General features: G+C 39.6%; 1 protein-coding gene and 1 pseudogene across 1 annotated transcript in view; one reads left to right on the top strand and one right to left on the bottom strand.

The window, feature by feature from the left end:
• The window catches only part of TENM1 (teneurin transmembrane protein 1), a 782,231-nt gene that overhangs the window by 157,518 nt on the left and 598,892 nt on the right, over window positions 1-25,821 (bottom strand). The window contains exons 13-14 of the mRNA XM_069074038.1: window positions 15,974-16,159; window positions 12,907-13,053 (exon numbers count right to left, since the gene is read on the bottom strand). Of these exons, the coding sequence (XP_068930139.1) occupies window positions 12,907-13,053; window positions 15,974-16,159 (333 nt within the window). The remainder of the gene's footprint in view (window positions 1-12,906; window positions 13,054-15,973; window positions 16,160-25,821) is intronic.
• Window positions 20,018-20,536, top strand: LOC138150551 (low molecular weight phosphotyrosine protein phosphatase pseudogene; annotated as a pseudogene).

Here is a 25,821-nt window from a genome sequence, read left to right on the forward strand (position 1 = left end):
CATAACAGCACCTTCATGCATAATGGATAGCCTATGCTTGGTTAATATTGAGGTAGGAATGTTTCTAGGTCTCAGCATCACCATCTAGTAAATGGGGGAGCTAATAGTGATTTGTGTCATAGGATCATTATGTATAAGACATAATCCATGTTTCAGTGAAACAAGCCAGAGTTTTCACACGTAATGATCTTGCAACATAAGCAGTTTTGATAGAGAAACACCTTGCTTTTATCAGGAATGAAGGATGTGGAATAAGGTCCTAATTGGACATAGTGTAATCACAATAAATGGATAAGCATTTAGAATAGAAAGGATACTTCCTCTTCCCCCAAGGAAATGAGTAAGGGGCTGGAATCAAGTGAGACAGCTATGGGTGAGAAGCAGGACAATAGTCAAATACATGACTACTGTATATCATTCCTTGGGAAGATGAAGGAAAAAGGCCAAGGAGTTGTGAATGTTTCTTGGAAGGGAGGTAGAGGCAGAATATGAAAACCAGCAGCTACCCATCACTACCCATCACATAGCAGGGAGTGCAATCAAGGGTATTATTTAAGCCATGGGCCTGGAACAAGGGCCTAACAGGCTCTTGCCATTCTGCACTGGCTAAAGGATGATAAAAGGCATCTATGCAGCATGCTCAGCTCACTGGAATGTGTCCATTTTGTGGCACACATGCTCACATGAGATCTGAGGTAGGTAAAAGCCTATTGGAATCAGAGTGGAACAGTAGTTTTCATTAGTGCCTCAGCAAAAGCTTATCCATTTCAACTCCAGAGATTCAGAATTTATAATAATATAGTCAGAAGTGGGAAGGAAACAAGATATCCATGCAAAATTGTTTCCTAAGTAAATTAAACAAACCTGTAGGAGGAGTGTTCAAATTGCTTGCAAACATTTGTAAAACATGTTGATTAATTATAAATCACTCACAACCATTCACTAAAATAATTCTCATAAGGCATTTAAGAGGTAACACACTTAACTTAATTCTATTTTTTTTATGTACTTGAAAATAATGAAACTGGCTTTCAACTATATGTCACATTGAATACTCCCTGCCTATTCCCCTCTCCCTTATCCCATGCCACAGTCAATCTGAATTAGGGAGATCTGACTGCCTTAATTGGAGGGGCAAAGTTAAGGTGAACCCAGGACTTCCTCAACTCAGATCACGGCTAGTGCTCTAACTCTGTAACACTCTCGACATTTTCTGGGCTCAAATAGATCGATCTTGCTGTCTGTTTTTCTCTATTATAGATTATATGTCCTAACGGTCTTGTTGCTAATAATACTTCTAAATTTGCTTGGAGATTAACAAGTGACGGATATATTTAAAAGGTTTAAAAAACTGTTAACAGACTCTTCATTGGTACTGGACCTTTATCATCCACTTTAGCCTAAATTACTGGATTTCTTCATAGTATGATATACTAATGGTAAGTATTACTAGCTTCATTTGACATACAGATTGTGTGAGGAGGACAGGGACCAAGAATTTTGTGCAACATTACACAGTAACAGGGCAGGGAACCTAGTTTGGAATTTAGACAAAAAACTCATTTTGCTTGCTTCAGAGCTATTTTCAAAGTGATAATATGTCATAAAACAGAGTGGCTGGAAATGAGGCACATGTTCAGGGGAGAAGTGAAAGATCGAGAAAAGAAATTAAGAAGGAATCTCCAACTAGAACAGAAGAGCAAATGGAAACAAGATCCTTGGCTCTTAGCAGGTTAAGTTCCTTGCCATTCATTGCTATTTCTAGGTTCCGCAACTTACTACATCCTAAATTGTGCTGTGGAATAGGTACAATATGAACTGGAATGTTCATAATTCCCTCATGTGACTCATTTCTAGAGCTCAACCTTAAGAAAAGATGACTGTATAACAGGCTTGCAAATGGCCACTTGTCCTTAAGTGAGTAATGATTTATGTCAGGATAATTGAATAATGAAAGATGATTCCTCTAACTTAATTCTCTATCTTTTTGTTATAACCTTTGAAAAACCCAGCTGTAGGCCTTATTCTCTCACTAATATCTGAGGGATCTTAGCAAACTCCCTTTTCCACTCTGGGACTCAGTTTCTTCCCCTGTAACATGAAGACTTTAGACTAGATGACCTATATGTCCCTTTACAACTTGGACATTTTAAGATTCCATTATTTTTACAAACAAATATGAATGCCAATTACTAGGGGGCTCTATGGAGCTTGGGAAAACAAAAGTTGTTTAATAAAGGAAAGAAGGAAATGTAAAAGCAGAGGTAAAAAGAAGCTTTATTGATAAACCACAGCTCACTCTGAGAATACTGTTCTCCACTGCTTCTGTTTAATTAGTGACTTCTATATTTTGGTGGAGCTATGATAGGATCAACATGGAGGCTCCCTCCAATGGGATCACAACCCAGTCACAGTTCTTCATTTTCTGCAACTCTTATCTCTTTTCCCATAAATCTTTTATGTGGGTGTACCTAGCATGTTGGTTGTCTTCCTTTAAGATGTCTCTATGGTGAATGGATACAAATGAACAAGTGGATTGTCAATCAGTTATTATGTCTCTCTTGCCACTTACTGGCCCATCTATTCTCTCTCTGATGACATCCTTTATACCATTTCTCTGGCGCAATCTTTCATCAGTAATGTGTTGCAATGTGCTCATGTCCACCAAGCATCTCTCCAATGCTCTCTGTATGATCCTCCACTCAAATTCTTTAATTAGCATAGTTTCCCATGATTCCAGGTCACACACCAACACCAAAAGAAGACTGGTATTAAAAAGATGGGCATCTATTCAATAAGAAATGGAAGTCATTAAAAGCACTGCACAATGTCCCAGAGGCAGTCCAAATTGCTCTTTTCCTCCTATCAGTTCTGGGCCCAGCACAGTATATGTCTTAAGAAATACATACTGAGGCACCAGACCTGTGGGATGTCCATACAACTGTATATTATAGTCTGAATGGGCATTTTTTATCCACTAGCTTTTTCTTCTGTGATCAGGTAGGTTAAGCTCTTGATTGATTATAGGGCTTAACTAGGAAGTATTGCAATATTTTTGAACTTGACACCATCAGCAAGATGTCATTCACAAATACGGCCTTTGGAAGATCTAACGACTTATTTGGAATTTCTCTTCCACTTGAACACTCTGCTAGACATTCTCCATTATAGTAGCAAATATCTTTGCAAAGAGAGCAAAGTTCTGTTTTATGCTTTACTTGATACCTATAACAAGGGTCATCAAAATTGATGACAACTTTCCTTAAACGCCTTAGGCTACTTTCCTGCCCTATCAATTAAACCAAACTAAATCTCTGCTCAATGACAAAAAATACTAAAAGGACTCAGGGTAGCATTGTGGACCCTTGCAAGGGTAAAAAGTATAGGAAATGAGATGGAATGTGTACTCATCCCTAGACATGTTCATTTAAACTTAATCCTTGAAAATTCCAGTTTTGGCATTTGATGCCCCAGGAAACAAAGTATTGCAGTATGAAATCCCTTAGATGGGACTGTCCTCTTAGGACTTGCCTCTTTAGTCTCAAAAGAGAGAAATGCTCTGGCACTTGAATTTATTGGTTAGTTGGCGTTTCTCCTTCATTCTCGAAGATGACCATGACATTGGGAAGGTGATATCATGACTTGCAGAAGAACTGGATTTAAGTGAGACAGCTTGTGCAAAGTCACCAGCCTCACTTTTTCCTCCAGAGCCATCTGAGTCCAGGGGCCAGATATAGATCAGGAAGATGTAGTGAGAGACCTAGGTTCCAGTTAAAAGAAGTCTTCTAGTACTTGTTTTTGAGGGACAAGTGGCACAGACTAGATATGAAGATAAGATTTGCAGAAAAGCTCAATTACAGACTAAATATATAATTTATAGGGAGAATGATTCATTACAAAATGCCTCCTGAGCATTCTAGAGTCTGTGAGTGCTCCTTGTATAGTTAAATAAAAATCAGGAGAACAAAAATTACTTGGGGAAGAATACCCTAAGAATTTCTGGGAAAATTGGGAAGCAGTTCAGAAGAAACTAGGATCAGACCAATATCTCACACTATATACCACAGTAAGCTCAAAATGGACATAAGACCTAAATATTTAAGTTCATATCATAAAAAATTATAAAGGAACTAGGTTAGCTACCTTTCTCTGCTATTGTTAAGGCAAAACCCTTAACCAAATAAAGGAAAGAGACAATCACAAAAGATAGCTGAATAATTTTTATTATATGAAATTGACAAGTGTATGCATCTAGGACAGGAAAGGAAGTTGCTGTCTGGGAAAAAAAAATCTTGGCACCAAATCTCTCTGATAAGGGTTTGACACTGAAGAAACTAATACAAATAGATAAAACCAGGGGCTATTCCCCAGGAGATAAATGACCAAAGGAGATGAGCAAACAGTGAGAAGAATTCGAAATAACATCAACCACATAAAATAGCTTTGAATTGTTTATGCAAAACAAAACAACTCTGAGTTTTTGCTTCACACCTAACTGGTAAAGATGACAAAAAGATAGAAATGGTGTTGGAAGGACTGCCAGAATACTGTACACTAATACGTTGTTGGTAGAGCTGGGACAATGGTTAAACAATTCTGTAAAGCAGTTTGGAATTCTGCTAAGAACATGAATAAGACAGCCATAACCTCTGACTTGGGGATTCCACTGCCAGGTATACACCGCCAAGAAAGTCAAATAGAGAATGCGAGATCCCATATGAACCAAAATATTCATAGTAGCATTTTATTTTTGTGGAAGCAAAGAACCAGAAACAAAGTTCCACTGACAGGGGAATGGCCAAACAAATTGTGGGACACGAACTACCATAAAAAACAAAGAATATGAAGAATTTAGGGACACATAGAAAGACATGAGAATGATGAAGGAAATAAGTAGAACCAGGAAGAGAATATATGGAATGATTACAACCATGTAAATGGAAAGAACAACAATGACAAAAATAAATTCCCCCAAATTCAATTCTGTCATTTTAATGAACAAACCTGTCCCCCGCAAAAAGGAGTGGAAATATGTGCCTCTCTTCCTCCTATGCATAGGTGGGAGACTATGGGTATAAAATACTGCATATGCTATCAGATTTGGCTGACATGTTGGCTGATAAAGTTTTCATGAAATATTTTTCCCTTTAATCTATCTTATTTACAAAGGATGATTCTTTGGGTAGTAGAGAGAGGAGATATATAGTCAAGAAATGAAGGTGATGTAAAAACAAAAGAGATAGCAAGTAGTCTTGTAATTTAATGGGTATAGGAAACTCCTAGATGAGAAACTCCCTCAAGGACAAAAGATGTAAGTACAAATTTAAATCACAAAAAAACATAAAATATATGACTAATCAAGATCTGATTTTACACAGTTTTTCAGAAGCACAGTGCCTTTTTTAACAGACTATTTTTTTATTTGCTTTTTTGAGGGGGGAAGGCAGGGCAATTGGAGTTAAGTGACTTGCCCAAGGTCACATGGTTAATAAGTGTTAAGTGTCTGAGGCTGGATTTGAACTCAGGTCCTCCTGACTCCAGGGCTGGTGCTCTATTCACTGTACCACCTAGCCGCCCCTATTTTTTTGTTTGTTTTAAATAAGATTTTATTGATCTTGTTTTTTTTTTAACATGGTCATAATCCCTACCGTTCCCCACCTTTCTCTCCTTCTACTGTCAGAGAACCACCTCAGACAAAACAAACAGTACTGTTTTAAGCTGGGTGGCTCAACGGATAGAGTGCTATCCCACCTACCTCCAAGGGTTGTTTTAAGGACCAAAATAGGCACTTGATATAGGCTTATTTCGTTCCTTCCTTCTGCAAGAGATTAATGAGCAGTGGAATGATCTGACCATATATGTAAGTAAAAACAACACATTTTCTCAGATCATTTATGACTGGTCTTTGGATGGGAATTTTAACATGCAAGAGGAGATCATCTAGTCCAATGCCTTTCTGTGACAAAGAATGAATTGAAGAGGTCTAGAGAGGTGCATTTTGACTGAGCAAGGCAGGGAAGCCCAGGCTGCAGGAAGAGGCAGGAACAGTCATACTAATGAGGGCAAAGTGATTAGCATGCACGAGTCTCTGCCATTCTTTAAGGACCATTTACAATATGGAGCAATCAGGTAGCAGCGACTTGAAGCCACTACTTCTAAATGATTCTTTTTTTGATTTGGGAATATGAAAAAGAGTTAGGGCTATTTTTTTTGGAAGGGGATTCAATTGGCACTTCCTGGTTTAAAAAAGAAAGAAAAACAACCCAATCCACCCTGGGAATAATTTGCCATACTCAGTTAAACAACTTCTGCCATTTGGATGCTTGCATATCGAGGAGTCACCAAATCTCCATAATGGAGCCCTCTAATCTAAGCCACTTCTCTGTCTCAAGGATACCCTGTGTTGAATTCTTCCTCCCCTTTGGACAGGTAAATATACAGTCTATACTTTAAGATGTTTGTGGGAAGAGACAGAATGCTTTTCTTTATACAGAACTCCTCCCCATAAACATTTTTGCATAGGGAAAGCCCTGTGATGTTATTACTATATCTTTTTAGTTGATGGAAGAAGTTCAAAGAGAAATGTCACTTTTTCAAAAAGTCAGAAGCTAATGGATCCTCACTGGAAAGGCTGCCGGACAAACTGTAGTATAAGACAACACTGCTGCTTATTTTAGAAATCACAGTGAAACCAGTGAAATATTGAAGTCTCATGTGAACTAATGCAGAGCGAAGAAAGCAGGACCTGAAGAACGATGACTTTCCTTTGGCCTTCAAACTCCTTCCACTAAAGCAACTGGCAAACTTTTCTGTGGGTACGAGCCCTAGAGAGGTACCTAAGGTTTTGAGAAGTTAAGGGACTTGTCCACAGTTATAATGTCAGTATCAGGAGATGAAACTGAAACCCAGTCTTCCTGACTTCAAAAGTGGCTCTAGATCCAACACACAATGTAACTTCTTAAACCGTGAGTATAAGAATATGAACAAAAACAACTCTCCAACAGGTAAATTCATATTTAAAAGGCAAACCAGAGGCCAGAAGTACCTCCCTCCTTTCATGAAGATGCTGAATGCTGCATATGGTGCTAGATGAAGTCATTGTATTTATTGTCTTTGCTTACCTGTTTCTGTTACCTGGGAGGGTTCTTGTACATTGGCTGGCTGGGGGTGTGTCTATCAACCCAAAGCATCAATAAGAAGCTTGAATGACTATCAGTATAATGACATTACCCTCACTTAACTTCAATTAACCAAAATTTAACTAACTAGAACTTATATAGGGATTTTCTACTCTCTACTATACTTAAGAGGAGAAAGATGTCCATGACAACACACAAAAAAACCACATTTATATCACAGACTAACTTAAAAAAAGAAATTTAAAGGATAGGTCCCCAGGCTAATATTTTGCACCCTCCATCCTCCACCTACATTCTTGAATGTGAACAATGATCGCTTGATTGATGACCTTAAAAGTCAGCAAAGTCCTTTACCACCAAAGAAAAAACCATTTATGAGCACTCTGATGGACTTACAAATTACAGAGGGATTTAGAAGCCAGATGATTTTAGACATGATGTGACAGACAGCAGGGAGCCTATGGTGAAGGCAATGGCAGGTTCATTCTGGTAGTGAAGGGCAGTAAGGACTGGAAGGAGGAGAGCTTCAACTTCACAGACAGCTTTAAGGATATCCCAAACAGGATCGCAGCAATACAGACCTAGAGCTGCAAGGGGCCTGAGACCCTAGATCTAGACCACTGTCCATTTTACAGAGGATAAGTGACTTGCTCAAGGTCTCACAGAAAGTAAATGACCAAACTGGGATTCAGCCCCAGGTACTCTAATTCTAGGACCAGTACTATACCATGCTGCCAATCAAGGATAAACGGTGGGAAGAAGATCCTACAGAGGAAAAGCATTTTGAAAATGATATCGTAAGATGTGGTGACTCACTGGGGATGTCAGGATGTAAGGAAGAGGGGAAGAGTCAAAAATCTCATAGTGGACAAATCTATAGGTCAATTTTCAGTCCTCACCCTTCTTGACTGCCTGCAGACTCTGACGCTGTCCATCACCCTCTTTCCCTGGACCCTCTCTTCTCTCTAGGTTTTCATGATACTCCTCTCTACTGGTTTTCCCTTTCTTCTCAATCTCCTTGGCTGGATCTTTGTTCCTGTCATGCCTAGTAACCATGTGTGTCTCTGGCCTGGGCCCTCTTCTCCATTCTCTCTATACTATTTCACTTGATGATCTCATGAACTCCATGGATTTAATTAGCATCTCTATGCTGATGATTCTCAGATCCATTTATCTCCTACTAACCTCTCTCCTGAACTCTAGTTTCTGACAGTCTGTTAGACATTTCATACTCAATGTCCTGTAGACATCTTAAATTCAACCTAAACTCATTCCAAAAACTGACCTTATCTTTCCCTTCCAAAGCTTCCCAATTATCGTTGAGGGTGTCACTGTGCTCCCACTTACTCAGGCTCCCGAACTTGGTGTCATCTTTGACACCTCACTATCTTACCCCCCATATCTAATTATTTGTCAAGTCCTACCATTTTTACCTTCATAACACCTCTCGTATGTACTCTCTTTTCTCCTCCGACACGGCCACCACCCTGCCATAGACTTTAGCCCTGCACGCCTAGACCATTGTAATAACCTGCTGGTTAGTCTCCCTACCTCAATTCTCTCTCTATGCCAGCCATCCTTCGTTCAGCTGTCAAAGTGATCTCCCTAAAGCAAATGTCTGGTCATGTCCTACCCCCCTTATCCCTCCCCCTTCAATAAACTCCAATTGCTCCCTCTTGTCAGCAGGATCAAATATAAAATCCTTTCTTCAGCTTTTACAGACATTTAGAGCCTGCATCACTCCTATCCCTCCAGTCTTCTTATCCCACACACCCCACCTTTCTCTCTTCTGCCTACATAGTTTGTGATCTAGTGACACTGGCTTATTTGCTTTTCCTTGCAAAAGACACTCTTAAGTCTTGATTCTGGGCATTTTCCCTGGCTTTCCTTATGCCTAGAATTTTCCTCTTTACCCTTTCAACCTTCTGGTTTCCTTCTTGGCCCCACTAAAATCCCGTCTTCGGCAAGAAGATTTTCCCAGCTCCCCTTAATGCTACTGTCTTCCTTCTGAGAATGGCTCACATTTATCCTGCCTATACCTGGTTTGTACATAACTGTTTGCATGTTTTCTCTCCCATTGGAATGTGAACTCCTTAAGGACAGGGACCACATTTTTGCCTCTCTCTTATTCCTAGTGCTTAGCACATTGCCTGGAACATAGTAGGAGCTTAAGAAATGCTTGTTACAAGCCCAGGTGACTGAATAACAGTGGTGCATGACTGCTACACAAGAAGACTGGATATCACTGCTGGCTTACAAGGTGATGATGACATTCATGAGAGTGGATCACTGCAGATGAAGACTAAGGGACATTTCATTGCTAAACTTGGCATCTCAATGATCTTTTTGCTGCTTCTAAACCTCACACCGACATGACCCTCACAACATTCCTGGGTGGTAGGTAGGACCAGTATTGCTCTCCTAGGTTTGTAGATGAAGTAACTCAGTTACTATTTTAACATTATATACTGAACGATTATGTTGCTTTCTATGCATTATTTGGTTTTATTCATAATTTTGTTTGCTTCTTCAGTTGGATTGTGAGATCCCTTGAGTGCATCTGGATATATGATTTTGTTTCCTTTTCATTACCTGGCAGATTGGGGATAGCTTTACTTACATTACCCACTTTCAAGAGTTTCTGGGGCACTCAAACTCCAGTGCCTAGTGCACTGATGATGAACCACCATGCTTTGCTTTTCCAAAACTACAATGGCTAGCGTAAACGTCAACCTACTTATGATGGACGTCTCCACGACTGCACAGGTGCCAGTGAAGATAGCACTGGGGCCCTTGTCTTCTCACACCAAGTGCAGAATTCTTTGCCATAGGCCTATTTGAGGACCCAGAGGGCAGAACTACAACCAATGGGCAGAAGAGGCAAATCTAGTGCTTATGTCAGGAAAGACTGCCTAACAAGGAGAGCTGGTCCAAAGCAAAATTAGGCAGCCTCAGGAGGTCACAGACTTACAGCTGGAAGAACTCCAGACGCCATTTACTCCAACACTCTCATTTCACAGATAAGGAAAATGAGGCCTAGGGAAGGAACGTGACTTGTCTAAGGTGACACATAGGATAAGACACAGTTTTGGAAGGGAGCTCAGAAGCTATCTAGTCTAATCATCTCCTTCACTGGAGGTGTTCAAGGAGAGTAAGGTTGAGTGTTTACCATGTAAATTAGAGTGGGGATTAATTTCAGGCAGGAGATGGATTAGTTGGTCACTGAATTCTCTTCAAACTTTCAAGTTCTGTGGTTCTGTGGCCTTCTGGGCCCATTTTCTGAAGAATAGCTCTAAGGTTTTGATAAAGGGAAGAATCAAGTAGAACAAACATAGTCCTTTGGGATGTAGTGCCCACACATGCTAATTAAATAATTGCTCCTAAAATAAAATCCAGTAAATAGGGCAAGAGATTTGGAGTCACAAAGATCCGAGATCAAATCCTTCCTGAAATATGCAGTTTATCCATTTTCAGAGAATGTTTTACTCTCTCAAATTCATTCGAGAATCCCCATTACTTATACATATAAGGTTTAATAACTTTGTAAAGTTACATGGCGAAAACGGAAATTCCTACACCTTGTTTGATGCTAAATCTACCATTATTCCCTTATCTTATTGAGTATTTCTATCCTGGGTTAAATGACAGTGAAGATAATCTCCAAGGCAGATGCAGGAGGTGAGGGAAGCCACACTGAACAATGTATTTCATTTTAATGTTATTATTTGGAGGAATTCAAATAGCAAGTTCTTTGTGAATGTCATGCTCCCTGGAGCATGAAATGTAAGGAGAATTTGCCAGGGATTTGTCCTTTACCGTTACCTCCCATGAAGAGCCCTGAGGGTTTAAGGTTTAGTGGCCACCACAGTAAATGATCCTGCTCAGTTTCTGTTCTACTAGACCTGGAATGGCCAAAGCAAGGCCCTGAGATCATGTGCTCCTTGTCAGAGATTCACCTGCTGCCATCTGAGCCAGCACGAAGAAAGAACAATCCATGAACTGCATAAATATTGCAATTAAAATTGGGTTCTCTGAAAGGCCTAGAGTATTACAACTTACAGACATGAGGAAATGCTCCAGTCAACTGGCGGCAGAGCAAAATGATAAAGGCAAGAGAATCTAGATTATTTTCATTTGATCTCCCTTTCTGGTACGGAGTATGCTGAATTTGGACTCAGGAAGATCTGGGTTCAAATTCTAACTCAGACACATTAGCTGTGTGCCCCTAAGCAAGTCCCTTTCCTTCTCTGGATCTCAGGGTCCTCATCTGGAAAATGAAGGAGCTAGAGGAGATGCCTCCAAGCCTCCTTCAATAATGACACCAGGGATTCTTCACCTTTTTGAATCATGGATACCTTTGGAAGTTCAGTGAAGCCCACGGAGCCCTTTGCAGAATAATATTTAGTTGTCAACATTATAAATCAAAGGAAATGCTAAATTTCAGTTCAAATATAGTGAAAATAAAGACATATGTTTTCCCATCCAATTCATGGAATTCCTGAAATCTATCCTTGGACCCCTTGGGAATCCCTAGAACATAAATTAAGAATCTCTTTTCTAGGTCTATGATCCTAGGAGTCTTTGTAGAAAAGAAAACATAGCCGTGTAACCTTGGGCAAGTTACTTAACACCAATTGCCCTCCAAAAGGCAAAAGAAAAGAAAAGAAAACATACTATTTTAATGCCATTTTTTATAATGTAAAAACAAGGGAACCAAGGAGTTTGTCAAATATAGCTGATCACCATAAGACTTTTACTCATGTAAGTCATCCTTTCTACAGGTCTTCTGTATGGCTGGTCTTGATTAGATGGGCTGAGAGGTTCATGAATTATAATACAGTGGACAGTAGGATGCAGGGTAGTGGTGCCCTAGTAAGTGTTTAACAAGCAGCTTTCTAAAAAAGCATAACACACTTTTAAGATTAATCAGCATTATTTATTTTTTTTAAAGCAATTGGGGTTAAGTAACTTGCTCAAGGTTACACAGTCAGTTATTTCTGGGTGTGGTGCTAAGTATCTGAGCCCAGATTCGATCCCAGATCATCTCGACACTGGGGCCAGTGCTCTTACTCACTGAGCCACCTGGCTGCCCCATTAATCAACATTATTAACATTTTTTTTATCCCATTCTTGACAACCAACAAAACAATTAAGCAAGCTCTGCTGCCCCTTTAATAAACATTATTAACATTTTCTTTATCCCATTCTTGACAACCAACAAAACAATCAAGCAAGCTCTGATACACATCAGAGACTAACTAAACACTAACACTGAAAATTTAACAATCAGCTCTCAGAAGATGGTTTGAGCTACCTCCATCATACTCCTGTATACAGGGGTCTGGAGGAGCTGCAGTTTGAATCCCAGTCTCTCAGAAGCCATCTAGTTCAACGTGGGTCTGAGCAACCTATTCTCGCTAGTAATGGGTGCTCAAGATGGGCCTTCTGATTTGTTTGTGGTTTGATTTTAGCTCTAGTGCTTTGGCAATTTCTTCTCCAGAAAGCAAAACTATCTAGAAAAATGAAGCAGACCAGATTCTGCATACAGATGAAGACAGGGATGCATAACACAAACACTTGGCACTTCTATTCAGCACAAGTGCGTCAACTATTACAATTCTGAAAAAATATCTTCTATTTCAGCCTTTTGTCAAGGACACCGGCTCCTACACTTGGGCAGACTGGACCATACCATGCGGTTATGCTGCTGCTACGATTGGGCTTTTCCCTTTTAAATCTTAAGGAAGTAAGACAGAAAATAAAATACCTCCATCATTGTCCAGGCTGTCTCCACAAACCATTTCCATGACAATGTTGCATCCTGAACCACTCCAGCCCACCTGACATACACAGTGCCAACCATTCTGATCCAGGGTACATCTCCCATTTCCAAAGCACAGCCCTGGGCAACCATCTGGAAAAAGAACAGAGGGAAACAATAACCAAGATGTCGGAATCGGACTGGCCAACAATGATCTATCTGCCTGTGGGGATCTGGCTTATCACGTGGGCTCCATTAAGATGAAGTATTGAGTAAAAGGAAGAGCTTCTTCTTCACTTGCAAAACCTTTCCAGGGAACTTGTTATTCCTTACTCTGCAGTACTTTCCCTTGGAGATCCAATTAAGCATTATTAATGCTACCCCCAATTCCCAATATATGATTCAAATTGGATGAAAACTGTGGCAGGAGCAAAAATAAGCTTTTTAGTTTCTTTCTGAAAACTCATCTCCCTCATTTCAATCAAAATTGGATCAATAATGTGAAGTATGGTTATGGTTAATATGTCAGAAAAATACAATCACTGCTCTCATCAGATACCTCCTTCCTGTGACTTACCCACCTGTAGTCTTTCCCTTTCTTTGTGTGGCTTCAACCCTTTGCTATATTGTCTAGACCACGTGTGCACACAACTGCTCTTCTGGATGTTGCCCTGGAATTGTGGGACTCCTGTTTCATGGCCCTTTGCCTCATCTCTCCAACAAGATTGCCAGATACTTGCAGGGAGATTTGTGTCTTCAACCTCTTGGGCGTGCTACTGAGCATCTAACATAATGTTATTTATGCACAGAGCTGGTGCTCAAGGAATCTTACACACTGAAAAAACATCTCATTTTAATACTAATAGCTGAATGGGATAACCAGAGTCAAATGTGAATATCTTTGTCATCACTCCTTTCCAATGTTAGGCATGAAACTCCCCAAGGAGTATCTTTTTACCTGGCATTTGTTCTCCAGGAAGGTTTTCCTTTTTGTTCTATTAGCAATATCCTTCCACAGGCTGACTCCCTCTCTTTTCCTACCAAGATGTCAGCTAGGAACGTTCCCCTATCCCAAGAGCCCAAATATGCTTTTCCAGGGAAGAAAGGGAATGTGAGGGAGGGAGAAAGAAATAGTGTCTTCCTGCTGGTAGAAATTTTTCCCTGTCTTCTTGCAACAAGGGAATGAGTCTGAATTATTTTTGGAGATAGTCCAACCACTACTGTCTTCCTGTATATTTTAGTTTTCAACAACTTGACATTCATCTGTCCACAGAAGAAAATATGAGAGCATAAAAGAAGGAAGTCCCTAGGTATTGTGGTCAGTAGAAGTAACACAGGAACCACCTTCAAACATCCTTTCAAGTAACCACTGGGGACAAAGGAAGACAAATCTTCCTTTAAGAAAGAGAAAAAATAAAAAAGGTAGTTGGTTTCTAGGTGAAGGTGGTAAGCTGTATATGCGATGCAGGTTGAAAACATGCATGTTTTAGACATGTTTAGATACCTTCATGGATGCAAAATCTCTAACAGATTTTGTAAAGGGACACTGGATATTTTAGGTGTTATCCTTACCATTCTAATGCTGATGTCAGGGACACTGCTTTATGTATGCTCCACTATTCCACAGAATGTTTCTTTATGTCCTCTTAACATACAGAACAGTGGGCAGAAGGGAGGTGGGCCAGCAGAGTATATAAACTTGGACCAGTCACATTCATAGCATGAAGAAAGGATCCTAAGATCTACTTAAACCTAGATCTTTGAGTCTGTCCCTAGCTGTTCACATCTGAGTCTCTCTCTCATTCAAGCAAAGAAGAATGGCAAGTCCACAGATGGGCCCTCACACCACCTATCAGCCCACTATTTGCTATGGCAAATAAATGACTTTTTAATCTTGGAAAAGTCAAATTCCTTTTTTGTGTGTCTCACTCAATCTATCACAGCTTGAGTCCAGAAACATCACAGGTTGCTGTAAGTGAAAGGTACATGCATGTTTTCTGTTACAATGCTGGCGAGAAAATCTTACCTCGGACAGCATCTAAGTAGTGAGCTAAAGCAGGAAAAAACAAAAAAGAAGAATGGTTGAATAAATTTCTGAGAAACCAATGGGTGTGTGTGTGTGTGTGTGTGTGTGTGTGTGTGTGTGTGTGCGCTAACGGTTTACCATCTGTTGCCTTGTAGGAGAATTGTAAACTGTGAAGTGCTGAAATGCTGACTTGTCACCCGTGGGTGCTGACGTTGGGCTGTGTGTGGGGTGGGGGAGGGAAGAGATGAATGGCATTTGGGAAAGAAACCCAATTAGGTTCCTTCAAAATGTCATATTTCATTAAAAATGTCATCTTTGTTATATCTTCTGAGAAAAAAGACCAGTTTAGGCTTCTTTCTGGTGATAGCATTAGGAGGGAATATTTGTGAAAACAACTTTGGTTATCATTGGGATTTAAATCTCATCCCTCTTCACCTTTTTAATCAATCTTAAATGTTTTCTACAGTCATTGTAGACAAGACTTACTGTGCTTTTAGTAGAGTGGAAGTTCAGTTTAAGATGTTACACACACATAGATACATTGTGCTTGTATGGGCATATGGGCATGTGCGTGTGTGTGTGTGTGTGTGTGTGTGTGTGTTCTATGGAATTTAGAACAAACCATTCTCCCTACTTGAAAAACAATGTAAATAAGTTTCCCATTGATGGAGGGTCTAAATTTCATCTATCTTCACATCAATACGTACACATATCCATTAAAGCAGGTAGCCAATGAAACACTCTTGGTTTTTCAAAAGGGAAAAAGGTGAGGGCATTTGACCTTCCTAACAAAAGGCACAGTCCTATTGATTAAGATACGTGAAGAACACCGAACCCTTTAAAAAGAGGGACTACTGGGGAGTCTTAAAAAATCGAGATAAGAAATATTCTTCTCAAGTATCAAGGAGAATATGCGATATAGGAGCTTCAATTCACAGGATGCTTATCCCTATGCTAGGCAACACCCATGCCCTTAAAACCTTCCATGGGATTGGTATTTAATTAGTGACATTGGTTTATTGCATCCTAAAGTATCATGGCACTTACCAATAGTACAGTGGTCTCCTTCCCATCCTGGGCTGCACTCACACTTTCCATCTTTGCAGTGGCCATGCTCAGCGCAGTGAGAAGGGCAGGTACGCTCTTCACAGGTGGGTCCTACCCAGCCTTCTTCACACTGGCAAATTCCCCTCGAGCAGACTCCATGGCTACCACAATCCATGGTGCACAGCTCTGTTGGAAATTCAAAGGAAGATACACTTTCATCCTGATCTATTTTATTAATCTTGACTTCCACTCAGTACAACTAATACTGGGTAAATGAGGCCATGCCCAGGGCAATGCTATGGGAGGGATCGCTTCCTCTTCTTGCCTCAACGACAGACATCATCTCCATATAGGTTTCTATCTAGTTTTGTACAGAATGCAGCTTCCCCCTGCCCTGAGCCACCCCAGGATCCCATATTCATGATGTCCTGCTTTCAGAGCCTGCCTTTGCCCAACCCTGAAGAGAATGGACCCCTTCTGGGGGACTGAATGTGCCGTGAAATGGTCCTCTGGGCTTCTCCTTCTTCTTCACTGCTCCCGTTGTCCTAAGTGGGATAATTCTTAGTTATGGCACTGTTTATAGTCCTCTTGAAAAGGAATTATAATTTCCCAAGGCTCCGTATCTATGTGCAACATGGAAAATTTAAACAATCTTGCAAAGAACCATAATAGGCAGGTGAACTTGCCAAAGTGTTCTCTGTGTTAGAAGTTAAATCTCTAAAAGTCAAATAAAATCTGAAATCCAAACTGAGTTGGGAAAGTTGGGAAAATGATAATAACACTCAATGTTTAGCATTGAAGCTGATGCCAAACAAACATTGAGTGAGTTTCATTAAAAATTCATTAAGAACGCCAAGCAGGGTGCAGGGAGTTTATGATGTTACAATAAATCATTGAAAAAACAGGAAACATACTCAATGCTTCATTCAGGAAGGCAAATTCTACAATGGCAAAGATGTTAACTTTTTTAAATAAAATCCACTGTTTACAAAAGGTGAAGCTGTCAATGATGGTAATCAGCCTGTTTCTCTAATCATACTAACAATATCTGCATTTAGTTTAAGCATTTCAAATGACTCCCAATTGATCAGAACAGCTCCCAGACTTCTTATCCTGAAATAGCATTCAATATTGAGTCAATATCTTCACAGGGGGTACTAGACTCTGGTGGTGCCCCCTCTGCTCCCCTGCCTTTTTTTTTTACCCCCATTCACTGAAAATGTGAATAATAAATCAGGGTAGTTTTTGTTCTGATATACCTCATGCTGGAGGATGGGAACTTGTTGAAAAAAATGTACCAGTCCTTTGGTATACTGAATCATACCTTTTTGTATGAAAGAGGGCAAGTTGAATACTTTTCATAGTTTCAGGCTGAAAGGTACAGAAGGAGAAGGGATGGGGGCGGCTAGGTGGCGCAGTGAATAGAGGACCGGCCCTGGAATCAGGAGGATCTGAGTTCAAATGTGACCACAGACACAACACAAAAAACTAGCCATGTGACCTTGGGCAAGTCATTTAACCCTAATTGCCCTCCAAAAAGCAAAAAAAGGAGAAGGGATGAAGGGAGGGAATAAGTGTTTACATAATGTCTATTATGTTCCAGGAACTATGCTAAGTATTTTTTACAAATATTATCTCATGTGAACCTCACAACAACCCTGGGAGGCAGGTACTATTATTATCCCCATTTTACAACTGAGGAAACAGACACACAGAGGTTAGGTGATTAGCCCAGGGTCATGTGGCTACTAAGACAACTATCTGAGACAAGATTTGAACACAGGATTTCCTCCACCCAGGTCCAGCACTTAATCCACTGTGCCATCAGCTACCTCCAGGTCAGAAAAATAGTAATTCTACTCTTAGAAGAGGGAAGTGTGATAGAAAATTATTAGCAGTATGACCTCAGAAAATAGTGACAGAAATAGAAGGAAAAATCAAGGTTACATACACTTGGTGAGAAATCCAACTGAGCAAAATGATTCTGAGGGCATTTTAGGGTGAAACTGATAGAAAGACAACAAAGAGACCAAAAAAGGGAAAGTCTCTATAAAGGTTGTAATAAACTCTCCTTTCCAACAATGATGGTAGAGTCCCCACATTTAGATCCCAACATCACGGTCCCTCATGTGAAACACCTAATCCACATGCCCACAGAGCATCTTAAATGAAAATGGGAGAAGACCAAAGGCAGGCTTCTACACACTACAGTCCATGAGAAATCTCTTTAGAGCCACAGAGGCGGCTGAAAAGTAGACAGAATGTTGGATTCAGCTGTTTATTGTTTGGTGATTTCTATACCTTGAACTCTCTCCTCTAGGTAGAGCGTTCCTAATTCTGTATCTCTGTATTAGCTTTTCTCCTGAGCTGCAGATTCACATTTCAAACTGGCCCACTTGAACATCTTCACCTAAATGCCTTGCTGGTACCTCCAACTTACTGACATCCCAGAATCACAGTAACTCAAGGGTCAGAAGATACTCTAGATGGTTCCAGAACCATCAAGACAATTTCTATTTGAACAAGTTCTCCCACTAAGTGGCTGTCCAGCCTCTGGGTGAAGATCTCCAAGGGAGGGGGAGCCCCCACTTCTGAGGGCAGTCCATTGTACTCTGGGATTACTCTAATGATTAAACAATGCAGTACAGTGGATAGAGTGCTAGAAAGACCTGGGTTCAAGTCCACCTCTAAACCTTCCTAGATGTGGGACCACAGCCAGCTCCCTCAACCCTTCTATGTGTCTGAGGGACTTGCCTAAAGGCACAAAGGTTGTGGCACTGCTGGCATGTGAACCCAGGCCTCTAACTCGAGAGCTCTACAAAGACACAGCTGGTTGGTTGGTGCATGGAGTTTCCTAAGTTGATAAAAGTCAAGATCTTTAGGGGAGTAACGGCAAGGAAATTTTTTTTTTGTAAAGCCTGTATGTGCCATGGCTGCTGAGCTTGACTGAAGGAAGCCAGCCAGCTGTGCCAAGTCTATTCCAAATTGATTCTAGCCACCATCCCACTTAGACCTTTCTGCAGCACACCAGTCCTCTGACACATCCACCAACTGCTTAATAAGCCTTATCTCTTCAAGCTACCTACAACACCCTTTCCTATTCCCTCTTAGCAGAGTACTTTGCCTCAGTCTTCAAAAAGAAACTGAGACCATACATAGTGAATGCCTTCTCCTCTCCCATTCCATACCTCAAACAACCTCCACATTATATCTTCTTATTTACTCCTCTTCAGTTTCAGAGGATGAGTTATGACCCTCTCCTTGCCAATGTCCACTTTTCTACTTATGCCTTTGATCTCATCCCCTCCTGTCTACTCTGAGAGCTTGTTCCTTTACTCCTACTTTTAAAGTTCTTCATCTTGTGTCTTTTCCCCTGTGATCTACAAACAAGTTCTCCATCCTTAAAACACCATACTTTGACCTTACTATCCTCTCAGGAAACTGTCTTTATCTCCTATAAAGAGGATCGAAAATAATAGGAATAAAACAAGGATACCCTTATTTTGTCACTATTATTTGACATAATTTGAGAAATGCTAGAGATAGCAATAAGACAAGAAAAAGAAATTTAAAGCATAAAGACTAGTAGAGACAAAACTATACCTATTTGTGGGCAATGTAATGGTTGCTTAGAAAACCCCTAAGAATCAATAAAGAGACTAAGTGGAAAAAATGAACAGCTTTAGTAGAATAGGAGGAGACAAATATATCTGAAAAAATTATTGGGCTTTCTCAAGAGTAAAAACAAAATGCAGGAGGAAGCAATAAAAAGGAAATCCTATTCAATAAAATTACAAAATGTTGAATATATATGGGAGTAGATCTACCAAAATACACAAAGACATATAACTACAACTACAAAACACAGTTTAAAGAAATGATTGAAAGTATAAATTGGAGGGGTAGTCATTGTATATGGTAAGGTCATGTAACATAATAAAACAACGATAACTAACTTGATTTACAGATTCAGTTCTGAACCAATCAAGGTCAAAGAGATGCTTTATAGAACTAGACAAAATAATGTCAAAATGCATTTGGAAGTAGGAAATTAAAAATGGCCACAGAGGGAACAAGCTCTGTGCTGTCCGTGTGTCTGGGTAATACGTGTTGGTCACCTATAGCAGAAGCAGTTTTTAGGAAATTGTTAGCTGAGCAAAATATTTCAGATAAGTGGATAGACAGTGTAGCAACATTGACATATAAAATAGGAAACCCCCTTGATTATTGAGGGCAGACCTGCATGAAGAAACTTAGCATGAATCATATTGCCAGGCAGATGACCAAAGAAGATTTCCTGACCTTTGACTATATACTATGGATGAAAGTAATTTGAGAGATTTGAATAGAAAAGTTAATCAATTTAAAAACTGCAAAGCTAAAATTGAATTTCTTGGAATCTACGATCCACAGAAACAACTTATTACTGAAGATTCATGTTATGGAAATGACTCTGACTTTGAGACTGTATATGAGCAATGTGTGAGGTGCTGCAAAGTGCTTTTGGAAAAATCTCATTACGTCTTACACTCATTGCTAAAGGACAACAATGATGGACATTGACTGTACTGTAATGCCAAGAAAAGGCAACTTCCCAAGGTTCAAAATACCAGCATAGGTGCTCTCCATTTTATTCAGTGAGAAGTTAAGAACAGAGAAGGTTAAAACATGACATCATTCAAAATACAGCATTTACTAAGGGTGATTAAATAATCTCCAAGTACTACCCCACCCCAGGACCTTCCAATCAATCAATCAATTACAAAGTCCCTGTTCTAAATACTACTCCACCCCTAGGCTGTACCTTCATTTAGTCCACCACAAAGCCCCTCTTCTCAAATGGAGATTAGTTTCCAAACATAAGTAAAGTACATTCATTTGTTCAACCATAGAACACAAAAAGGTCAAAAGTTCCCCACCCCTGGATCACAATTGAATCTACCCCAGAGTCACATCAAGTCCAAGCACAGCACTTAATACCCAAATGGAGGTCTTTTCTTCATCTTGACAGAGGCAAGTTCTCAGCAATCTTAGTTCCTGGGGAGACAAGGCTTAGCAAGGCCACAAGATACATTGCCAGTCCCTTCATTAATTCATCCTCTGTCTGTAGAACAGTCCTAGAACCCCTGAAAACATTAGCAAAACCCTCTCCCAGGATTTCTGTAAACATACAACAAGAAAATCCTTCTTCAGGGCTTCTGAACCAACAGAAAGGTTCCCAGACCCCTGCAACAACAGCACTGTCCTTCACCAGTGGACAGTATTCACTCTCTGTCTGCAGGACAGTCTCAGGAGCTCTTAGCGAACAGCCAGGTTCCAGGACTTCTTCAACAAAAGGACTGTCTTTCACCAGTGGACAAATCTGGCAAAACAACATCAAAACAGACAAAGTACCAGCAAAACAGCCATGTCTCCTCAGTCCTTGGCAGCTCAGGGGGCAAGTCTCAAAAGTCCAGGGCAATTCAAAGTGGCCCCCAGCAATTCTCTCAGTCTCTCTCTCTGCCTCCACGAGGTGCTGCTTCCAAAAAGTTCTTCTGCCTCTCTCTTGTCTCTCCAAATCTACGTCACCAGCTCCTCCCAGTTTGTGTCTCTCTTTTCAAGTCAACAAGTCCATCCCACAGGTGGGATTAACAAGCTCTGGGTTTTAACACAATCAGTTTGAAAACCAAGCCAATACAGGGGGAACTTTATATTCCATTACTATCACATTGACTTAAAATGATGTATGTACATCACAGCTGATGTGTTATTAAAGAGTAATAATGTAAAAAAAAGAAAAATTATTTGGAATAACAAAAGGTTTAGTATCTAAGAGAAAATTTTTTTTTTTACTTTTTGGAGGGCAATTGGGGTTAATTGACTTGCCCAAAGGTCACACGGCTAGTTTTTGTGCAAAGTGTCTCAGGCCAGATTTGAACTCAGGTCCTCCTGACTCCAGGGCCGGTACTCCATTCACAGCACCACCTAGCTGCCCCTGAGAAATTTTTTTTTAAAGTATGGAATGAAAGGGAAATAGTACTTCTAGACCTTAAATTATATTACAAAAGCAGCAATCTTTAAAACTATTTAGTGATGGTTAAAAAAGTTAAAAGTCAGTGGAATGGACTTGATAATAAAGAATTAGAAAAATTAACCTCGATAATTCAATATTCAATAAATCCAAGAATATAATAAGCTTCATGGGAAAGAAATTCCTTATCTAACAAAAACTGCTGGAAAAATCAGAAAACTATTTTTTGACAGAAATTAGGTTTTGACCAATACCTTATACCACAATAAACTCAAAATGAATTTGTGATCTGAATTACATGGTCATATGATTTTTCAAAAATTAGAAGAGAATTTCATAACTACAGTTAAGGGACGAATTCTTGATCTCAAAAATGGATATGGAAGTTCCCAAAGATAAAATAGATTACTTTAATCACAAGAAACTGAGAGGTTTTTATATAAACTAAATGAATGTGAATAGGATAAGAAGGGAAAGTATTGTCTGCTGGAAAATATTTGCTTCAAATTTTTTTTAAACAATTTGGGTTAAGTAACTTGCTCAAGGTTATGTGGCCAGGTGTTTCTGGGTGGATGCTAAGTGTCTGAGCCCAGATTCGATTCCCCAGGTCATTCCGACACTGGGGCCGGTGCTCTTACTCGCTGTGCTACCTGGCCGCCCCTGCTTCAAATTTTTTATGACAAGGTCTTGGTATACAAGATAAATAGTAAACAAACACAAATGTACAAGATTAAGAGCCATTTCCTAAGTCCAAGGAGATGAACATTTTTTCAGAAGATTACAATTAATAACAACCATAAGAAAGACAGCTCCAAATCACTAAAAAAACCAAGAAATGCAAATAAAAAAATCCATGGTTTTACTTCACACATCAAATTTTGAAAGATAAAAAAATGGAAATAGTCAATTTTTGAGGGTTTGTGAGAAGGCAGAAACACTAATATACTGTTAGTAGAACTGAGAAATTAGTCTAATCATACTAGAAAAGAATTTGAAATCATGTTAGTAATTTGACTGGAAATGTTAACGACCATTTAGTGGGGATCAGTTAAAACTACTTATGATATATTGCGGTGATGGAATATTACTTTGTTAAAAGACATGATTATTATGAAAACCAGAAGTACATAAAGGCTTATGAAGAGGGAAGTAAAAATAACCAAGAAAACAATATACACAATGATCACAAAAATGTAAAGTGGGGAAAATATCAATAAAAATTCAAAACTGAACTCTGAAGAAGAGTTGAGAAAAATGAAGAGATGAAAGACTATGTTTATAGAATATGACATATATTAGGAGATATGTTTAATAAGACATAGAAACCAAAGATGTCAATAAAAATAAGAAAAAATCTTAAAAGAACAAAAAAGAAATAACTTTAATTTCTCTATTCATCAAAAGTTCTGGGTTAGTATGTTGTCCCCATCCTTTGGGCAGCATTACTCTACTATTTTAGAACCAAATAGAAGACTAAAGTACCTGGTCTTTTGTACCTTAAGCAGTTTGTGATGGAAGTCTGGCAAAAGAAAATCTGAACATGGGGCAGCTAAGTGGTGCAGTGAATAGAGCACTGGCCCTGGAGTCAAGAGGACCTGAGTTCAAATCCTGCCTCAGATACTTAACACACACACACACAAAACTAGCTGTGTGACCTTAGGCAAGTCACTTAACCCCAATTGCCCTCCACAAAGCAAAAAAAAAAAAGTAAAACATAAGAAAGTCTGAACATTTGAGTACCCCTAGATTTTTGTTCCCATTTGAAGGAGGGAGTTTCCAAATTTGATTAAAACAAATGTTACATTTCAATTCAGAAAAACTTGATTAAATACTCCTCTTACTTTTTTGTAAGCACGGTGGTGCTGTGGAAAGATTTGAGTCAAAGGACCTGTATTCAAATCCTGGCTTTTCCAGGGCCCTTGGTCAAGCCATTTTGGTACGTGGGCAAGCCACTTTGCCTCTCTTTGCCTGAGTTTTCCTCAACTGTAAAATGAGACTTTTGGACTAAATGATCCCTAAGATTACTTCTAGCTCTAGATCTATGATTCTATGAACTCTACTTACCTAGGAGCTATGTTTCTCTTAATGAAATTGCATTGCTTGTTTTGATAGGCATATCCCACTGGTGACTCATACTAAAATTGTAGTTCATTAAAACCTCCCAGATATCTTTCAGATGTACTGTAATCTTGCCAAGTCTCCCTATTTTGTACTTGTGAGGTTGATTTTTTAAACCACAAGTGAGACTTGACATTTATTCCTGTTAAATTTCTTGTTTGATTTGACCCAATGTTCTAAGACATCAAGAGTTTTTCTGGAGCATAACTGTCAATAACATTAGCTTACACTGCCTCTGAGCTTTGAGTCATCTGCAAACATGACAAGTATGCAGGCTATATCTTTAGTTAAGTCACTAATAAAAGCATTAGGCAGGACAGGACAAAGCACAGACACTCAATTCAATTATACATGGACCTCTTGGACCTATCTTTTTGTCAGTCATTCAGAATGGTACTGAATATATAAAAATACGTTGTTTTTATAACCCATATCTCTCCATCTTTCTCCCAAGAGGAGCATGTCAAAGACTGTCAAATGTTTTTTTTTTTATCTAAGTAAACCATATCTATGAAACTCCCCTGACCTACCAGTCTAGTATAGTAACCTGTAAAAACAGGAAATGAAGTCTGCCATGATCCGCTCTAGATGAGGTCATACTGGCTACCATGACTGCAGCTTCCTTTTCTAGATGCTCACCAACCAACCCTTCTACATTATGTTCTAAAAATTTTCCAGCAGTCTAGGTTAAGCTTACTAGCCTGTAATTTGCAGCTTCCATTTTCTTCCTTTTTCTTCAATATTCCATTTTTTTTGCACAACACAGTTTAATAAGTGCTTTTTGAATGAATAGAAATAAGCTTAATAAATATTTGCTGAATTAATGTATGGATGAATGGAACTAGAGAGAAGAAATAAAGCTGTATAATGACACTTGGAAACAAAGAAGCTCACATTATATGATGATCTTACTAAAGCAAGAGATAAAAGGGCCCCAGGTAAACATGAGAGAAGGAGAGGAATAAAATAGTTTAAGAGAACTGTGTTTAGCAACAGGCTCTGAGAATGGTGCCTCATGACTATAGAGTGAATCACTAACTCTAACCAGGTATCTCATAGCATTGTATCACTGCTCAGAGGTGAGAATACATGAAAGGGCATGGGGAGATTAGCACAAATCCTTTTCCATTACCAGCTCAGAGCTTTTGTCCTACTGATGGTGGACTAGAATTATCATTTTATACAAGGAGTGACATGCAGGTAGATGGCTGTGTTCTAAAGCCATGCTACTTGGTCTACCCAGCTACTAGGGAGCCCACTATGGCAGGGCTTGTTAGTGAAAGGGCTTTCCATTGGGGAGAGAGGGAGAGAGAAAGAAACAGTGACAGAGGGAGAGAGAGAGAGAGAGAGAGAGAGAGAGAGAGAGAGAGAGAGAGAGAGAGAGAGAGACAGAGAGAGAGAGAGAGAGAGAGAGAGAGAGAGAGAGAGAGAGAGAGACAGAGAGAGACAGAGACAGAGACAGAGAGGAGAGGGAGAGAGAGGGAAAGAGACAGGGACAGACAGAGAGGAGGGGGAGACAGACAGACAGACAGAGACAGAGAGAAAGACTGAGAGGAGAGGGAGAGAGAGGGAAGGAGGGAAAGAGAGAGAGAGAGAAAGAGAGAGAGAGAGAGAGAGAGAGAGAGAGAGAGAGAGAGAGAGAGAGAGAGAGAGAGAGAGAGAGAGAGACAGAGAGAGACAGAGAGAGAGAGACAGAGAGAGACAGAGAGAGAGAGAGAGA

This window comes from Petaurus breviceps, unplaced genomic scaffold (assembly GCF_028583685.1).
Source record: "Petaurus breviceps papuanus isolate PSGF00001 unplaced genomic scaffold, PetGlider_PUasm1.0 90881, whole genome shotgun sequence".
NCBI classification, from domain to species: Eukaryota; Metazoa; Chordata; class Mammalia; order Diprotodontia; family Petauridae; genus Petaurus; species Petaurus breviceps.